The sequence below is a fragment of the Grammomys surdaster genome, unplaced genomic scaffold, assembly GCF_004785775.1.
Source record: "Grammomys surdaster isolate TR1022 unplaced genomic scaffold, NIH_TR_1.0 255, whole genome shotgun sequence".
Lineage (NCBI taxonomy): Eukaryota > Metazoa > Chordata > Mammalia > Rodentia > Muridae > Grammomys > Grammomys surdaster.
In genome coordinates, this window is record NW_021604696.1 from 10,519,916 (window position 1) to 10,536,403 (window position 16,488).

Below are 16,488 nucleotides of genomic sequence, written 5' to 3' on the forward strand. Positions count from 1 at the left end.
ACATTGACTCCTGCACTCTGTATCACAGGTCAGACACCTATGGAAAGGTACAGCCATTTCTCTTTCTGAGACCCTGCCTCAAAAAGCCACATGGAAGGCAAGCCAGGAAGGCACTCAAGGTCAAACTCTGACCTCTGTGAGCACATACACACATGAAGGCATAGCACATATGCATGTTAAGTAAATTAACTAATGAGGAAGAGGAGGGGAAGGAGGGAAGGGAGAAAGAGGAAGATAAAGAGAAGGGGAATGAGAAGAAGGAAGAGAGGAAGGAGGAGGAAGAGAGGAAGGAGGAGGAGAAGGAGGAAGAATGAAAGGAGAAAGAGGAAGAGAGGAAGGAAGTAGAAGAAGGAAGAGAAGAAGGAGGAGAAGTAGCAGGAAGAGAGGAAAAAGGAGAAGGAGGAAGAGAGGAAGGAGGAGGAGGAGAAGGAGGAGGAAGAGAAAGTGAGGAAGAAGAGAAGGAAGAAGAGGCATAAGGAGAAGGAAGGAGGAAGAGAAGAAGAAGGAGGGAAATGTGGAAGAGAGGAAAGAGAAGAAGGTAGCAGAAGTAGAGAAGTAGGAGAAGGAGGAGGAAGAGAAGGAAGAGGAGAAAAAAGGAGAGGAAGATGCAGAGGAGGAGAAGGAGGAAGAGGAAGAGAAGGAGGTGGAGGAGGAGGGGCAAGAGAACTGGGAGAAGAAGGTGGCAGAAGAGAAGTTGGCGGAGGAGGAGAAAGAAGAAGGAGAAGAGGAGGAGGAGGAAGAGAAAAGAAAAGCACAGTGGTCACTGTTACCGTAATCCATTCATCCCGAATTTATTATGTGCCACACCTGTAATAAATTAAGCCAGAAAGAAGAGGCAGCAGTAAATAGGAAATAGCTTTATGTTCTCCTCATGGCACAAATCAGAAAGGGAAAATGCCGCTAAAGGCAAAGCATAAGTTCAGTACTGATTGGAGGTAAACCACTTCTTACAAGGTGCAGTACTGCTGGTGAGATGCAGGCCATGCTGGTGTGCTCGGTATCCAGAAGGTCCATCGTTATTTTTAAAGTATGGATCTATATTTTATTACCACTTTATTTTATTTCCTTTGATTCCTTCTGAGTTCCTAGTTTAAAAAAAATTAAGTTTTCATTTTGGGTACGCGGAATTATCACTAGGCTTGGTTGAACTCTCTGGGGTCCAGAGCAAGGCTTGGGAGTATGGCTAGCCATGTTTACCTAACCACAGCCATGTACGGTCTGTATCTCTGTGCAGTATCTCTGTGCGCTGCTGGATCGGAAGCAAGAGTGCGCCTGAAGTGTTTACTACCCAACTGTTTAGGGAAAACCCACCTCTGGTCTAAAATAATGGTGTTTTGGGTCAGCTTAGGGTATTGTTTTAAATCTTTGACCTTCCTGTATAAATGAAGAACAAGTCGGTGATGATAAAAATGTATTTCTCCTGGGTTGTCTCTCTGTGACTCAGTTGCGTGGCTGCAGGAAAGTTTTTCATTGTTCTGTGCTTTGGCAAAATGGGGGTAACAGTGCCTTCCTATGAGGTTGCTGTAGGGGAGAAATGAATCAATACACACAAAGCTTTAAAGAAGGCTTAAGGGCTTAGTGAGCACTCACCTTTATAGTGATTCAGATGACTATTTTGCTCAGTGTCTAAAACAGATAAAAATGTCTTATGTTTAAAGAAAATCTTGGTAGTGCAGCCAAAAGTTAAAAACCGTAAAGCAAGAGCATTCCCCTGTGTCCACCATTTAGTTCTCTGAACTGATGCAAATCTTGCCCTTCTAGCTGTTGTTGATGAGATCCATTCACTGATAGAGAAAAGCCGGAGGCTAATCATCGTCCTCAGCGAGAGTTACCTGACTAATGGAACCAGGCTTGAACTCGAGAGTGGACTCCACGAAGCACTGGTGGAGAGAAAGATTAAAATAATCGTAATTGAGTTTACTCCAGCCAGCAACGTCACCTTTCTTCCCCCGTCGCTGAAACTCCTGAAGTCCTACAGAGTTTTGAAATGGAAGGCTGACAAGCCACTCTCTTCAAACTCACGGTTCTGGAAGAATCTTCTTTATCTGATGCCTGCAAAAGCCTTCAAGCCATGGAGAGAGGAATCGGAGGCCCGGCCAGTTCTCTCAGCACCTTGAGCTCCAATAAGCTCGATGTTAAAAGGAAGTGAAACCCTGTTAGAGGTCATGTGTGTGCCTACTCACAGTGGTGGCTTGTGGTTCAAAAGACTGAATTTTGTGACTATCCCTCCCACTCCCAGGTACAAGATTTGTCATTGGGTCATCACAGATGAAACAGAACCTTGAATCCAGAACTCCCAGAAGACCTTGGGATTCATGAGAAATCAGTTTGTTATTCTTCCTTCCCCTAGAGCACTGGTTCTCAACCTGTGGGTTGTGTCCTCTTTGTCAAACCTCTGTCTCCAAAAAGATTTATGCTCTGATTCATAACAGTAGCCAAATCACAGCTGATGAAGTAGCAATGACAATAATTTTATGGTTGGGTGTCACAACATGAAGAACTGTATTAAAGGGTCAAAGCATTAGGAAAGTTGACAACCACTGCCCTAGAGCTGTCTGCACACCGTCCCATTCAGCAAAGATGAAGGTAAACAGGCATACTGATTTATGTCCCCAAATAAGGCATCTATCTCTTCAGGATTTTTCAACTAACAATGGATTCGAACTGGAGGATTTTACATGCTCAGAGGCATTTTCTATGAACCAGTCTTTGCTGCATCTCAAGGGTACATGGCTCTCTCCCAGGCTTGGGAGGTGCAAGAGGTGAGAGAAAGAGCTGGGTACAGATGACAAATGGAATGAGAGAAAGCTCCAGGAACTTGGTTTCAGAATGAGTTTAGTGTTGAATGGTAGTTCTTAGAAACTCAGTCAGATGTAAGGCAGAACTTGCTTATTTCTTAATTTTTTTCATAAGACCTTTGAAATGGAACCCTTGATATCATTCGCGGCAGATAGAAATTTAAATTCAGAGAACTCAGTGGGCCTTTCAACTTTAGTGGCTTAAAGCTTTGGTTGGCTTTATGTAGAAGGTTATCTGTAGGATCGTATAAGATGCTAAGCTGTAACAAACAACCAACAACCGCTTGTTGTTTTTACAAGCCATTTCAGATGCCCTTGGCATGCAGGCAGTTTCTGTGTGGTGGTTGACGGTGTGGTAGGTGCAGTCAAATTTGATGGACAATCTTGGGTTTGCTGCTTCCATTGTGAGCTCTGGAATTTTATTCAACTTCTCATACTTCAGTTTACTCATCTCTAAAATTAGAGTTTAAAGTCAACACACCTACTTCACAAGGGGACTAAAGACTGCTCTGTAAATGGGGCTCTTACTGTTGATGGCAGTAATTGCCCTCATTGGTTGGCTCAGTGATTCCACAGTAGAGCACATGGGAGCTAGAGAGCAGGCAGGGAAACAGATCTGCAAATGGATAGCAGCAAATGGAAAGGACAGAGGAGAGACCTCACAGCAGAGGAAACACACAAACATACACACACAAATACACACAAACATACATACACAAACACACACGTATGTACACAAACACACAAACATATACAAACACACACATAAACACAAACACACATACACAAACACACACACAAACACACAAATATACATACACAAACACACACAAAACACCTCCTGCTGAAATATACATACATCTCTGGGCCCTGGAAGACACTTGTTTCTCTAAAGGGAGTTGTCACACTGGGGCCTTCTCCATGGTTCAGAACAGTAGCTGTCTGTGGGAACTGCCTCTGTGTGTGTGTGTGTGTGTGTGTGTGTGTGTGTGTGTGTGTATGCTGACCTTGCATGGAAAAGAAGATTCGGAGAAGCCCAAAGCTGGCTGTGAGTTTGCAAATGCCTGGGTGAAGCAGAAATAGTCTAGGAAAGTCTCGAGCAGAGACTATTCTGAACAGATATAGTAGATTTTGGGAAAACGAAAACAAAACAAGACAGAAAAACAAGAAGAATGAGGATTCTCAAGTAATTTTTGTAGCTTCTGACTTCATGTACTGTTTGACTGGCTGAGAAAAAAGGTAAATTCATTCAACATCTTATGTCCTGTGTGTGAAAACCTAGAATCAGAAGAGAGTTTGAAACTTGCTTTGTTCTTTATCACCCAAACTTTGAAATATGAAGCTTATTTTATATGAAATATATTTTGCATTAAATCTGCCAAATACATACGTTAGACTGAAAATGTCTCTTGATGTCTTTGCATTTACCCTAAGACTTCTTGACACCGTTTTCGTTTATTTTGGTGAAGACTGCACTGCCTGGCTTTCAACATAGATTCTCACTTCTTTTAAGGAGACGAGGGAAATTTAACACTTACACCTACAGCTATTGTTTTTAAATGCCTGTCATGCTGTGTGTATATTTTTGAAAAACTTATTCTTTGAGAACCTCATATTTGTATACAATGAAATACCGTATCGACACCCACTCTCTCCCCACACCTTCCCCTGCTCCCCAACATGTAACTATCGCCCTCAGTTTTGAAATAACCTAAGTCCAGTTAGTGTCTCCTGTAGATGTGGCTAAGGTCATCCACCAGAACATGCACACGCTAATTAGGCACCACTTCTCCACAGAAGACCGACTCTATCTCCCGAAGCAGCTATCATCTGCCGACAGTTAGCGCTAGAATCCTCGTGACATCTTTTCCATCGATGCTGCAGTGTTGGCTGATTTGGTCTTGTGCTGCTGTGCATCCTCCAGCTCTTACATTCTTCCTGCCTCCTCTTCCAGGATGTCCCCCGAGCTTTGGGAGGAGGAAGTGCAGAGCTAACAAAAATGTCTTATATTGGGCTGAGCACTCAGATTCTCAGAACTTTGATCCTTTTTCTTAACATTGACTGCCACTCACTGAAAAAAAAAAACCAAAACCAAACCAAACCAAACCAAACCAAACCAAACCAAACCAAACCAAACCAAACCAAAACAAAACAAACCAAAACAAACCAAACCAAAACAAACCCGAAAGTGTTCTTAAATCAAGGTTGAGAGCAGCCCAGGTCTGTAGGCATAAACATAGATACTTAGAAGGCGTTTTGACAATATCAGCATTTAGCAAGGTAACAATAATTGGTCCCACCCTAGGTACTATGCCCTCCCCAGCCATGGGCTTTTGACCATGTTGATAATACCAGGATAAGTTCCCTCCTGTGCAATGGCCCTCAAGTACAAGCTGCGTGTGGTTGGTTACTCCATACACTCAGGCCACTAAGGGCATGAGGCGTGGCTCAGAGCAGGGAAGAGCAAGGGGGTGTTCAGGTGCCTTATAGACCATTCCGCTAGGGGCAAAAAGACAAAGCCAGATGAAAGCATATCCTAGGTGAGGCGTGACTACATATGACATCCCCAAGATGCACGGAGGGAAGACTGAAGAGGAGCTGTACTGATGCTCAGCGGCAAGCCAGGTGGACTGCCTTGGGACTCAGTGTGAGAAGGGGCAGGTACCGCCATGGCGCCGGGATGGGAACATCAGCAAAGGAGTCCAAAGCCAAGGTGAATTGTGTTTTTAAATGCTCCAGTGTGGGTGGGGGCTGGCGGGAAGGATTTCAGGAGTCACCAGCTCCTGAAGTATGGCTCTAAAGCGGAGACAAAAGCTAGGGAAAGTCATATTTTCAAGAAGGAATGTCGACGTGTGTGAGATCTCTAGCACGGTGGGCCAGGGCTGGGGGAACGAGACTCTTCAGAGTGACCAAGCCACTGAGCCAATAGGAAATAGTCTATGTGTGTTCCGTGGGAAGAACAGGGGCCCTTCCTACTGCATCTGTGTGCCACAGTGATAGCAATCAGAGCTCAGGCTGGGAGCTTCCAGTCAACTACTAGGTTTCTTTGAGACCTGTTTCTGGTGGGAGACATATAAACTCAGAGAATGCCACTCCTAACTTATATAATTACTGCAGCTTGGTGTGTGCACTCAGTAATGGATTGTGAACATGTCAGTGGGCCTTGGCACTGTTACATGAGAGCCTTGGGTACTTCAGAGGTGTCATGGGGACTATGCTGGAATAGCAGTTTCAGATCTGGGGAGCACACCTTGGGCTCCAGGTACTTTCACTTTACCCCACCTTTTTCTCCTTCACAAACCACTGAAGCTACAGCTGTGCCTTGTACGTTGAATTCTCCACTAACATTCTACTTAGAAAGATAATCCTGCCAAGCCTGCTCATTTGTACCCTGGGAAGCTAACATGGGAGGATTGCTATAAGCTAGAGGCCAGGCTTAGCTACATAGTGAACTATAGGCCAGCCAGTTTAACAGAGTGAGAGCCAGAGAAAATACTTCTAAGAGATCAAAGTTTAGGTGTAAAAACTATCCTCTGGATATACAGTCTAAAAGCTGAGCAGCAGCCTAGACATTCCACACTCTTCATCATTTGCTGGGCATGCCACCAGGCTGGCAGAGTCCTAAGATCAGCCTCAGTACTGCCACCAGAAAATCAGCAGAAGTTCCATGTTAATTGAGGCAGCTGCTCCTGCCACCATCATGTGGACATTGTAAGCCGTGAGGTTTTTTTAAATTTATTTTAATTTATTTTTGAATCAAATCATTGACCTTATTCACACCCCTTATTCACACAGGCGTTATAAACACAAAAAGGCAGGATGTGGGGTAGTTCAGAACAGGGTATCTGCCATGTTTTTAACATGTGCAAACAAACTGTATTTTCAGGTAAGGGTCATCTCGTTCAAATGACCTGCCCAAGTAGCTCATCCACTTTTTTTTTTTTTTTTTTTTTTTAGGTTTTTCGAGACAGGGTTTCTCTTGTAGCCCTAGCTGTCCTGGAACTCACTCTGTAGACCAGGCTGGCCTCGAACTCAGAAATCCGCCTGCCTCTGCCTCCCAAGCGCTGGGATTAATGGCGTGCACCACCACCGCCCGGCGCTCATCCACTTTCTAATATGAATTCTAGTCTCTCTTTGTAGTCACTTTGACGGCAACCCATTCACATCATGAAATCAGCAAAATAAAATATGAGCAAAAGGGAATCAACATGTAGGTTATAAAAGAGCAGCAGGAGGCAATCAACTGAATGCTTTTATTTATTAAACACTGATTACAAACAGTTCTAACCTACATAGCAGGAGGAATATGCAACAAATACTCAAACATCTGCAATCAGATTAGAACTGTAAATAGCTTCCCAGGCTTAGCCCGTCTCCCACAGCAGCCTGAGTTATTTTCACTCTGTATTTTAATGTTTTGACATCACGGTGCATGCTACGCCGTATCATAAGATACACCGCATCGTAAGAAATGAGTGCTTTCTGCGTACAGCATCTTCTAAATTAACAGTAATCTGCGGACGCTCAAGCCTTCCATCTTGGGAGGTTTGCAAGATGTTTAAGTCCTTTGGTATTGCTGCTGACTTTCAGTCATTTCCTTCTTCTGTTGTTGTGGTTTCCTGACACGAGAAGATGCAGCTGACTTAAGCTGCTCTGGCCTTTTCTTAGACACCTCTCTATGAAGCTGCTCAGGAGAAACTGCATTCAGGGTAGAGGAACCAGCCTTAGGTTTACTGAGTCTTAGATCATCAAGTTTTCCTGAATCAGACAGAGCAAGGACAGACACATGGGGAGTGAGGGAGGAGAGGAAGCGAGGAAAGAGGAGGGAGGAGGAAAGAGGGAGGCGGGGGGGAGAGGGGAGGGGATTTTTAATCAACTCTGAGGACAATTTCACTAAAGACTGCAAGTTTTACTTAGTCATTAACTTTACTTTCATAACCTTTGCATCAAGAGCTCTAGTGTTTGATAATATTAATATAATTATTAGTCTTCTTCAATGTACAGTATATATAATAACCTCAGAATAACTTTAATACTTATATTAAACAACAGTTTTTTTTAATAAAAGCAATTTGTCACTTTTAAGATTATTTCCACTTAGAAATATTTCATTAAAAGATAAAGTCACGTGTGTTCTGACATCACATGAAATGATCTTTTGATAGCGTTTTGTTGACTCGATATAGTTAGGCTCCTTCTTCGTGTTTTCATTTTTAGTGATTGCTTCTTAACATTTTACTTTGTGTGAAAAAATATTTGCAAACCTAAAAAATAAAGTTCATACAGAATTCATTTCTCATTCCTCTCTACCTCTTGTTTACTCTGTACCTGAAAGGAAATACTTTAAAAACTGGCATTGAATTTTTTCCATACTCTAAATAAATTTGCACAGATATTTATATCTCTCGCCATTCACAGATTACAGCGAGTTACTTCAGTGTAATTTTTTGGAACCATATTAGTAACTACTCCATAATTAGACATGAAAACATAGATTATATAGTTTATTCAATCAGTCCTAAGGACCTTCATTATTTTGCTCTTATTAGTTATGAAAGACAATATTATTCAAAGACATCTTCATATATTTTCCTTGAATGTTTTTGAGATCATGTCCAAGATGCAGGCTTGCTGTGTCAGCAAACACACATATGGTTTAGTTTGATATTGGTTTATTTCTCCCCAAAGGGACTGTGCTGTCTGCCATCTCAATAGCGATGGATAAGAATCCATCCTTTGCCTTCTGTCAACATTGTTGTGGAGATGTTTAATCTTATTTCCATTGCTGGAAGAAATCTCCACATTGCAGATGACAAGATTTGTGTATGTAAGTTTCAAATATTGCTCATAGTTCATCATTTTCCTTTTACTTTTTTTTTTGTATTTTGTATGTAATCCAGATCATAAAGGATTAAACTACAGTTTAGATTAAAATTTCCCAACTTTATTAAGGCACTAAGATTAACAAATAATAAATAGAATCTCACAAAACTGAAAAACTTTTGCAAGGCAAAGGACACCAGGAATGACACACAATGACAGCCTACAGAATAGGAAGAGAGCTTTACTGATCCTTTATCTGACAGAGGATTAATATACAAAATATATAAAGAACTCAAGAAATTAGACACCAGTAAACCAAATAATCCAATTTAAAAAATGGGGCATGGAGCTATACAGAGAACTATCAATAGAGAAATCTCTGATGGTCAAGAAGCATTTAAAGAAATGTTCAACATCTTTAGTCAACAGAGAAATGAAAATCAAAACTCTGAGATTCTATCTTACACATGTCAGAATGATTAAGATCAAAAACTCAAGTAACGGCAATGCTGGCTAGGATATACAGGAAAGGGAATACTCCTCCATTACTAGTGGGAGTGCAAATCTGTACAACCACTTTGGAAATCAATTTGATAATTTCTCAGAAAGTTGGTAGTAGTTCTACCCCAAGACCCAGCTATACTACTCTTGAGGATAGACCCAGAAGATATCCTATTATACCACAAGGACACTTACTCAACTATGTTCATAGCAGCTTTTTTCAGCTAGAAACTGGAAACAACCCAGATGTCCCTCAGCTTAAGAATGGACACAGAAGCCGGGCAGTGGTGGCGCACGCCTTTAATCCCAGCACTTGGGAGGTGGAAGCAGGTGGATTTCTGAGTTCGAGGCCAGTCTGGTCTACAGAGTGAGTTCCAGGACAGTCAGGGCTACACAGAGAAACCCTGTCTTGAAAAACAAAAAAACAAAACAAAACAAAAATGAATGGATACAGAAAATGTGGTTCATCTACACAATGGAATGGAATCTACAGCTATTAAAAACAAGAACATCATGAATATTGCAGGCAAATGGAAGGAATTAGAGAATATTCTCCTAAATGAGGTAACCCAGACCTAGAAAGACATCATGGTGTGGACTCAATTATAAGTGGATATTAGCCATAAAATGCAGGATAACCATGCTACAATCCACAGACCCAAAGAAACTAAGTAACAAGGAGGGCACAGAGGAGGGTGCTTGAATCTCACTCAGAAGATGAAACAAAATAGACATCAGAGGTGGATGGATGAAGAGAACTGAGTAGGAGAAGGGGTGAGAAGGAGAATGGGGATGAGTATCAGGTATGGTGGCTGGAAGAGAGATGGAAAGCAGTGGGGAGCATCTTTGGGACTAGCTGGAGACCTGGGAATCTATGGGAGGTGACCCTAGCTTAGACTCTTATCAGCTGGAGATATGGAAACTGACGTGGCCACCTGCTGTAGCCAGGTGGGAACTCCAGTGGAGTGAGGGGGACATCAACCACCCACCAAACCTTTGACCCAAAACTTTTCTGCCAACGAGATGTACTAGGATAAAGATGGAGTAGAGACAGAAGGAAAGGCCAACCAATGACTTCCCCAAATTGAGACCTAACCAATAGGAGAGAGCCAGAGCCAACCCCTGCCACTATTAATGATACTCTGCTATGCTTGCAGACAGGAACCTAGCCTAAATGTCTTCTGATAGGCGTCATACTGAAGCTAATGGAAACAGATGCACAGACCCACAGCCACACATCAGACAGAGCTCAGGGAGTCTTGTGGAAAAGTTGGAGATAGGATTGAGTGAGTTGGAGAGGCCAAGGACACCACAAGAAGACCTACAGAGTCAACTAACCTGGAACAATGGGGGCTCGCAGAGACTGAGCCACCAACCAAAGAGCATGCAGAGGCTAGACCTAGGCCGCCTATGCATTTGTAGCTGATGTGCAGCTTGGTCTTCATGGGGTTCCCCTAACAATTAGAGCAGAGACTGTCTCTGACTCTGTTACCTGCTGTTGGATCCCTTTCCCTTGGTTGGACTGCCTGGATGGGCCTAATTGGGAGAAGATGTGCTTAGTCCTGCTGGCATTAGATGTCCCCAGGGCAGGGTGGTACCCACTTCCCTTTCTTTGAGGAGAAGGTGAAGGAGTAAAAGGGGGAGGGATCTGTAAGTGTGGCAAGGAGGTGGAGTGCTGAGATCAGGATGCAAAGTGAATAAATAAATAACTTAATTTAAAAAGTTATCCTGCTGTTCACAGGAGCTTCTGGATAAAGTCAGAATCATTGACACATAAATACTCTGACATCATATGACATCTATCTGACTGTCAGGTACAACAGTTAATGAAGTATCATTTTGCCTAACTGGTTACCCAATAACAAGTGGTCAGCCCAGGTACGTATACGTGTACCTGTATACGTACAGGTAGCACTGAAGAGACTAAGTAGGTTGTTTCCATGTATTTAAGAGAGGACAGAGCAAGGATGGCTCACATAATCAGATAAGAGTGATGCCAAGGGAAGAGGAAACATGTTGTAATTATACTTCAGCTTGTTTGTAAAAATTAAAAACTAGTTTTAAAAAATAAATATAAATTTAAGGAAAAAACTCTTAGTCTATTTGGAACACTGTTGTGTGGTGCCAGGAGTCATTGCATAGTTTTCCATAGGGCTGCCCAGTTACCACACTCCCCATACCGAAGCTCATCTGTGATACTCTTTCCTATTTTTAAAAATTTCCATACACAATTACATTTTTCTACATTGTCTTCTCTGTTCCACAGGTCAGCTCTCTCTCTACTCATGAGGGTGCACCTCAACGAGTTTGGTTGTACCAAGTGATAAAGCCTGAGTTTCCTGTGATGACTAAGCCCTTCATCTGGTCCCAAATCTCCTGTGGTTCATGATGTCCTGCTTTTCTCTTCCAAATACAGATTAAAAAGACATGTTAAATTTCTGAGGAAGAGTTGTAGATTAATTCACTTTAGGAGACCATGCTGGCAGTAACTTTGGGCTCAACTTTAAGGTCTATGTCAGGATCTCTGAAGTTTGATAAGGACATTTCCAACCCCCGGGCCCCTTGAATGTACCTCAACATTTATTAACTGCCTCTCATGAACAACACCTCTTCTGTCCTTTACCCTCCATCCTCGGTATCCCTCCTTTAGTCCTGTCTAGATTTTGATTATGGGGCTGTCCCTGCAGTACACTGTGAGTCTGCCCTCATGTGCTTTCCTCTGAACCTGTTACACATTGCAATAGGCTATAGGAAAATCTCGAATCCTTTTGGAATTTGAGCTAGGTCCACAACTAGCATGGATACATGTTTTTTATGGCTTAGTCCTGCTTTCAGTTGCTAATTACTCTTAGATTCCCACTTTCACCTCAGGTAAACACTCACCTTGCCCCCACCCTGACATGAACTTAGGCTCTGTTTGTATTTTTTGCTCTTCTGGAGTCTTGCACTGAAATAATCCGCATGCCTTGCTGTGCTCAGCTACTTCAACTTTATCTTTATGGGGCTAGGAGGTACACTAGCACTGTTTAATTAAGAGGCTTTGTCATTAGTGTGGTCTCACGGTGCTCTGAAGTGTTTTAATTACAGTGCAGATCTTAATTAGGCATTCCAAGACGCACAAGCAGATAAATAGCCTGCGCACCTTTCAAAGTTACAATTATTTCACTCTCCTCATTGATACATTATTGCTCTGTAAACATGATGCTGGTGAGAGAGAGTTTATCAGAAGAAAGCCTTTAGGTTTGAAATGAAAGGCAAGGTGGGCAGTCCTGGTTTTAGAAGGAGGAGGAGAAAGAGGAGGAGGAAGAAATAAGAAAAGAACTTCCCTGTTGAGAAACCGTGTCAAATGCTAACATTCTGTACAGGAAATTCCTGTAAAGGAAGCAGGCTTACTCACCATTTCAACTAAACCTAACCACAAGCCCTTTCTTGTCAAGGAGGTTGGCCAGAGGACAGCTTTGAATGCTTTATTTCAGGGTTTTTCTTCCGTGGATAAAAAGGTAGTTTATTTCATTTTTTCTTTGTTATGACCAGGCATTTTCCAACGCCAGCAGTCCTTTACCAAATACTAAGGTTGGCCTTTTCTGTCCAGGTGTAACTCATTATTTCCAAACTGTATGAATTGGATGGTCCTTACATCTTCTCCAAGTAACTCTCTTGCTAAGAAAAAAAAATGTAGTAGAACCCTTTGAAAATGGGTGTTTTCACACTTTTTTTTTTTCAGATACACAAGCTGGCATTCGCTACATATAGACTTGAAGGTCTTTATTTTTTTATGTATGTAAGAGCAGGAAACAAAAGTAAGAGAACAGAATATTCTTTTGCTAGATTCCTTAACCCCAAATAATTTTTTTAAAGGACTTAAAAAGTAAATTGCTAAACAGTTGCTTTTTGTAGAATATTTTTAATCACAGATGTGGTATTAGGTAGCAATACTTGTATCTCAGTGTAGTTTTTAACCTTAACTTGAAAAAGTAGTTTCAGAGTATACCTTTTTTGTACAGTACTTCTTACACTTTATTTGAAGGATTATAAATAGAGAGATTCAAATGCTGGTCAAATTTGAAAGGCCACACTACTTGTCCATCTTTGGAGGCAAGCATAGGACAAGCTACCATGGACCATGTGAGCATCATCGTAGTATTGTTTGGATACTCCAACTGTTAGACTGCTCTGTAGCATCTTGTTTTTATTTGTATTTTAAGGCTATGCACAGGACTGAGAGTCTTCCTGGTAATTCATTCACGGTTTTCATTTTTCTCCTCCCAGCAAATGCTTTGTTCTTTGAAAAGCTTAGTTCATTGTTACTCTACAATATGGTCAACCATGTATCTTTTTAATGACTTCAGAATAACTTTTTCTGCTTCTGAGAAAAAGATAGAGACTTTTTTAAAAAAAAATGAAAATCTTCTGGAAACTTTTAGGAAAGAGATCTTTCAGATCTTCAGATCATCTCATTGGCTTCTTATCTCCTTCTGTGGAGGGGGTGTATAGTGATGGCAAGAAGAGAAACTTTGAAACCCTCTTCATCCAGATATGATTCTCCCTTCTACTACTGAACAGGTATGTGGTTATCGTTTACTATCGGGCACTGCTGGTATGAGTGATGCAAGATTTGATTACCTACTGGGAAAGCAAGAGAGGTAGCACACATGTTTTACAGAATGACAAATGTGACTATGTTTACTGGTATCTGTCAATCATTTTTACTGCCACAAGTAGAATCTGCAGCCATGTTGGTTTAAGTTGGTCAATGCTCAACAAATAAGACACTCTACCCTTGGATGGTCTCTTTGGAATCCCTGATGTGTTTGGGTAATGGTAGAATGAGATCAAGTGGTCTTTTTAAAACAGACATTGGGAGACAAGGGTTTTAAAGTGTGGACTTTTCAGAATGGGATTGTTCTTGGCTGGTCTGTGTACAACAATGGTAGTAGCTACTATGACTGCTGAGAATATTGTATATTCTGAAGATTTTAGATGGATTTATAGATGTCTAGTAAGCCCATTTGAGCTGTGGTGCAGGTTAATGCCCAAGTTTCTTTGTTGATGTTTTGTCTGGATGACCTAGTACTGATTAAAAATGGGATTTCCAAATTGTTTTCTGTTTTTGTAGCTGAGTGAATCTGTTTGTATTCAGTATTGTTTGTTTTTTTTTAACTGAAATCTGGTACCCCAGAATTCAGGACATTTATAGTAATTCTGTTTTCCTGATGGACCACTTTGTTTATTAATGTGTGTTAACTTTCTCTATATTCTATCAGTATGGCATGGAGTCTAATTTGTTAGATATAAATATAACTATTCTTGTTGAATTCAGCTTTAATTTGCCTGGTATGTTGGTTTTTATTGTCTCAGCTTTATTCTGTGTCTGCCTTTGCCAGAAAAGTGGTTTAACCAATGTACCTATAGACTCAGATGTCTGAATACTTGTTCCTCGGTTGATAGTGCTGCCATGGTAGATTTAGGAGATGTAGCCTTGTTGGAAGAAGAATGCCATTGAGAATGTAAAGATTTCTGCAATTCTCAGTTCACACTCTATGCTTTGTGCTTATAGTTCGTGATGTGAGCCCTCAGCTTTCTGCTCCTGACATCAAGTTTCACTTTGCTACCACAGACTCTAGCCCTCTGGAACCAGAGGCTCAAATAAACTCTTCTACATGTTGTATTGGTCACGGTGCTTTATCACAGTGGTAAAACATAACAAAACAAACAACAACAAACCCAGTAACTAAAACGGGGGGTGTTTCTTGTAGACAACAAACAACAGGCTCATATTCTTTAATCTATTCAGCCAGTTTGAGGGATTTAATCAGCACATTAGAACCACTGCCATCTATGGTTGTTGTTGAAAGGAGATTGTTTCCTCCTAACTTTTTTGTTGATTTCATTGTCTTCTACCAGTTTTACATTAAAGGTTGATTGGTTTTCTAAGTTGGAAATACCTATGCTATTCTTAATTCTCTCTTGTCTATTTGTTCTTCTCATGAAATGTATTCTCTCCTGTGTTTTCATTATCAAGTCTCACTCCGTTCCCCCTACTTGTGTAAGCATAGGTCTTAATTCTACAATGTCATCTACAATGATGGCTTAGTAGTCATGTCATGATCCTGACTGCACTCGCCCTTGGCTTTCTTCCTTTCTTCACCTGTTTCAAGATAAATGCACTGAAAACAGTTATTTCTGTTGCCACTCACCTGTTCTCACTACTGTGATACATCATTACATACTTTCCTTCAGGGCTTATACTGAGGTGTAATTTATTTTTTTCCCTGATAGATTTGCCTTAGTAATAAGTCAACATTTGTTCTTTCACAGCTTCTAATATTGTTTCTTTTTTAACTTCAGCTTTTTGACTCCCATGTGTTGTGGAGACATCATTCTTCAGTCTGCCTAGGTTCTAGATGCTTCTTGGGCTTATATGTCCATTTCCATGTAGTAATTGGCAATTGTTTTGCTCAAATGTTAGTGAATAGTTTTCTGTATATTATTGTGTATTTCATATTTCTGTTTATTTCTACTCCACTGATGTCTGCATGTCATGTTTCCTTGTCCTTGTCTTCTGTCTCTGAAATTCTACTTCATCATAGTGACACTGGCTATGAAGTCCATTGTCAAACTTTTACTGAGCTTTTCATTTCTGTGGGTTATTTTCCCAAAGTCTCAACTTTCTTCCCAGATGACTTACCAATCTCCACCTTTTTTTTTTCAATTTCGCTTTCTTATTTATATCCTGAATTTATTTCTTTATTTCTTTTTGGTGCTTGCTTGCTTCCTCTTTAATGTAACTAATAATTTTTACACGCTGACTTTGAATTATTTGCACAGCATGGCAGTCATTCTGCTGTCTTTAGATTTAGTAACTGAGGTGTCATCACTGGTATGTGGAACATTACCTTAATTAATCATGTTTACTGAGCTTCTCTGTTATAGTTTAGGCATTTTATATTTTGTTTTAGATCGCTCTTCTGTTTTTATTTGAGGTTCTCCTGAGGTGACACCTCCTCAGGACCATTCAAGGAAGAGTAAACAAACCATTAAAGGAATGACAACACAAAACAGAGCAAATTTCACACATACTCTTAAAATCAGTGGAAACAAACTACAACACCAGCAATTACCATAGGCTACAAAGTGGTACAATGTTAATGCTATTCAGCCAATTATTATTTTAGATAAAGGTGAAATCAACAAATGAAAAAATAAGACAATAGAGGGAGAAAAGGAAGAAAAGGACAGGGAGGAAGAATAAGGCAAAAAGATACGAGAACATCACAAAAACAGAGGAAAGTTCGAATGAACAAAATGAATTTAATTGCAAAGTAAAGAAATAATGACTGAGTAGATTCAGATAATTATGAGGGGA

The 16,488-nt window shown here is 40.8% G+C and overlaps 2 protein-coding genes across 5 annotated transcripts in view; both read left to right on the plus strand.

Annotated features, from left to right (window-relative positions):
• The window catches only part of Il18r1 (interleukin 18 receptor 1), a 31,958-nt gene extending 28,418 nt beyond the window's left edge, over window positions 1-3,540 (plus strand). For all 3 annotated transcript variants that reach the window (XM_028775513.1, XM_028775512.1, XM_028775514.1), the window contains one exon: window positions 1,762-3,540. In XM_028775513.1, the coding sequence (XP_028631346.1) occupies window positions 1,762-2,117 (356 nt within the window). In that variant the 3' untranslated portion in view covers window positions 2,118-3,540. The remainder of the gene's footprint in view (window positions 1-1,761) is intronic.
• Window positions 3,541-12,575: 9,035 nt separating this feature from the next.
• Il18rap (interleukin 18 receptor accessory protein) overlaps window positions 12,576-16,488 on the plus strand; it is a 30,411-nt gene continuing 26,498 nt past the window's right edge. For both annotated transcript variants that reach the window (XM_028775403.1, XM_028775405.1), the window contains exons 1-2: window positions 12,576-12,622; window positions 13,617-13,685. The gene's annotated coding sequence lies outside the window, so the exon portion shown is untranslated. The remainder of the gene's footprint in view (window positions 12,623-13,616; window positions 13,686-16,488) is intronic.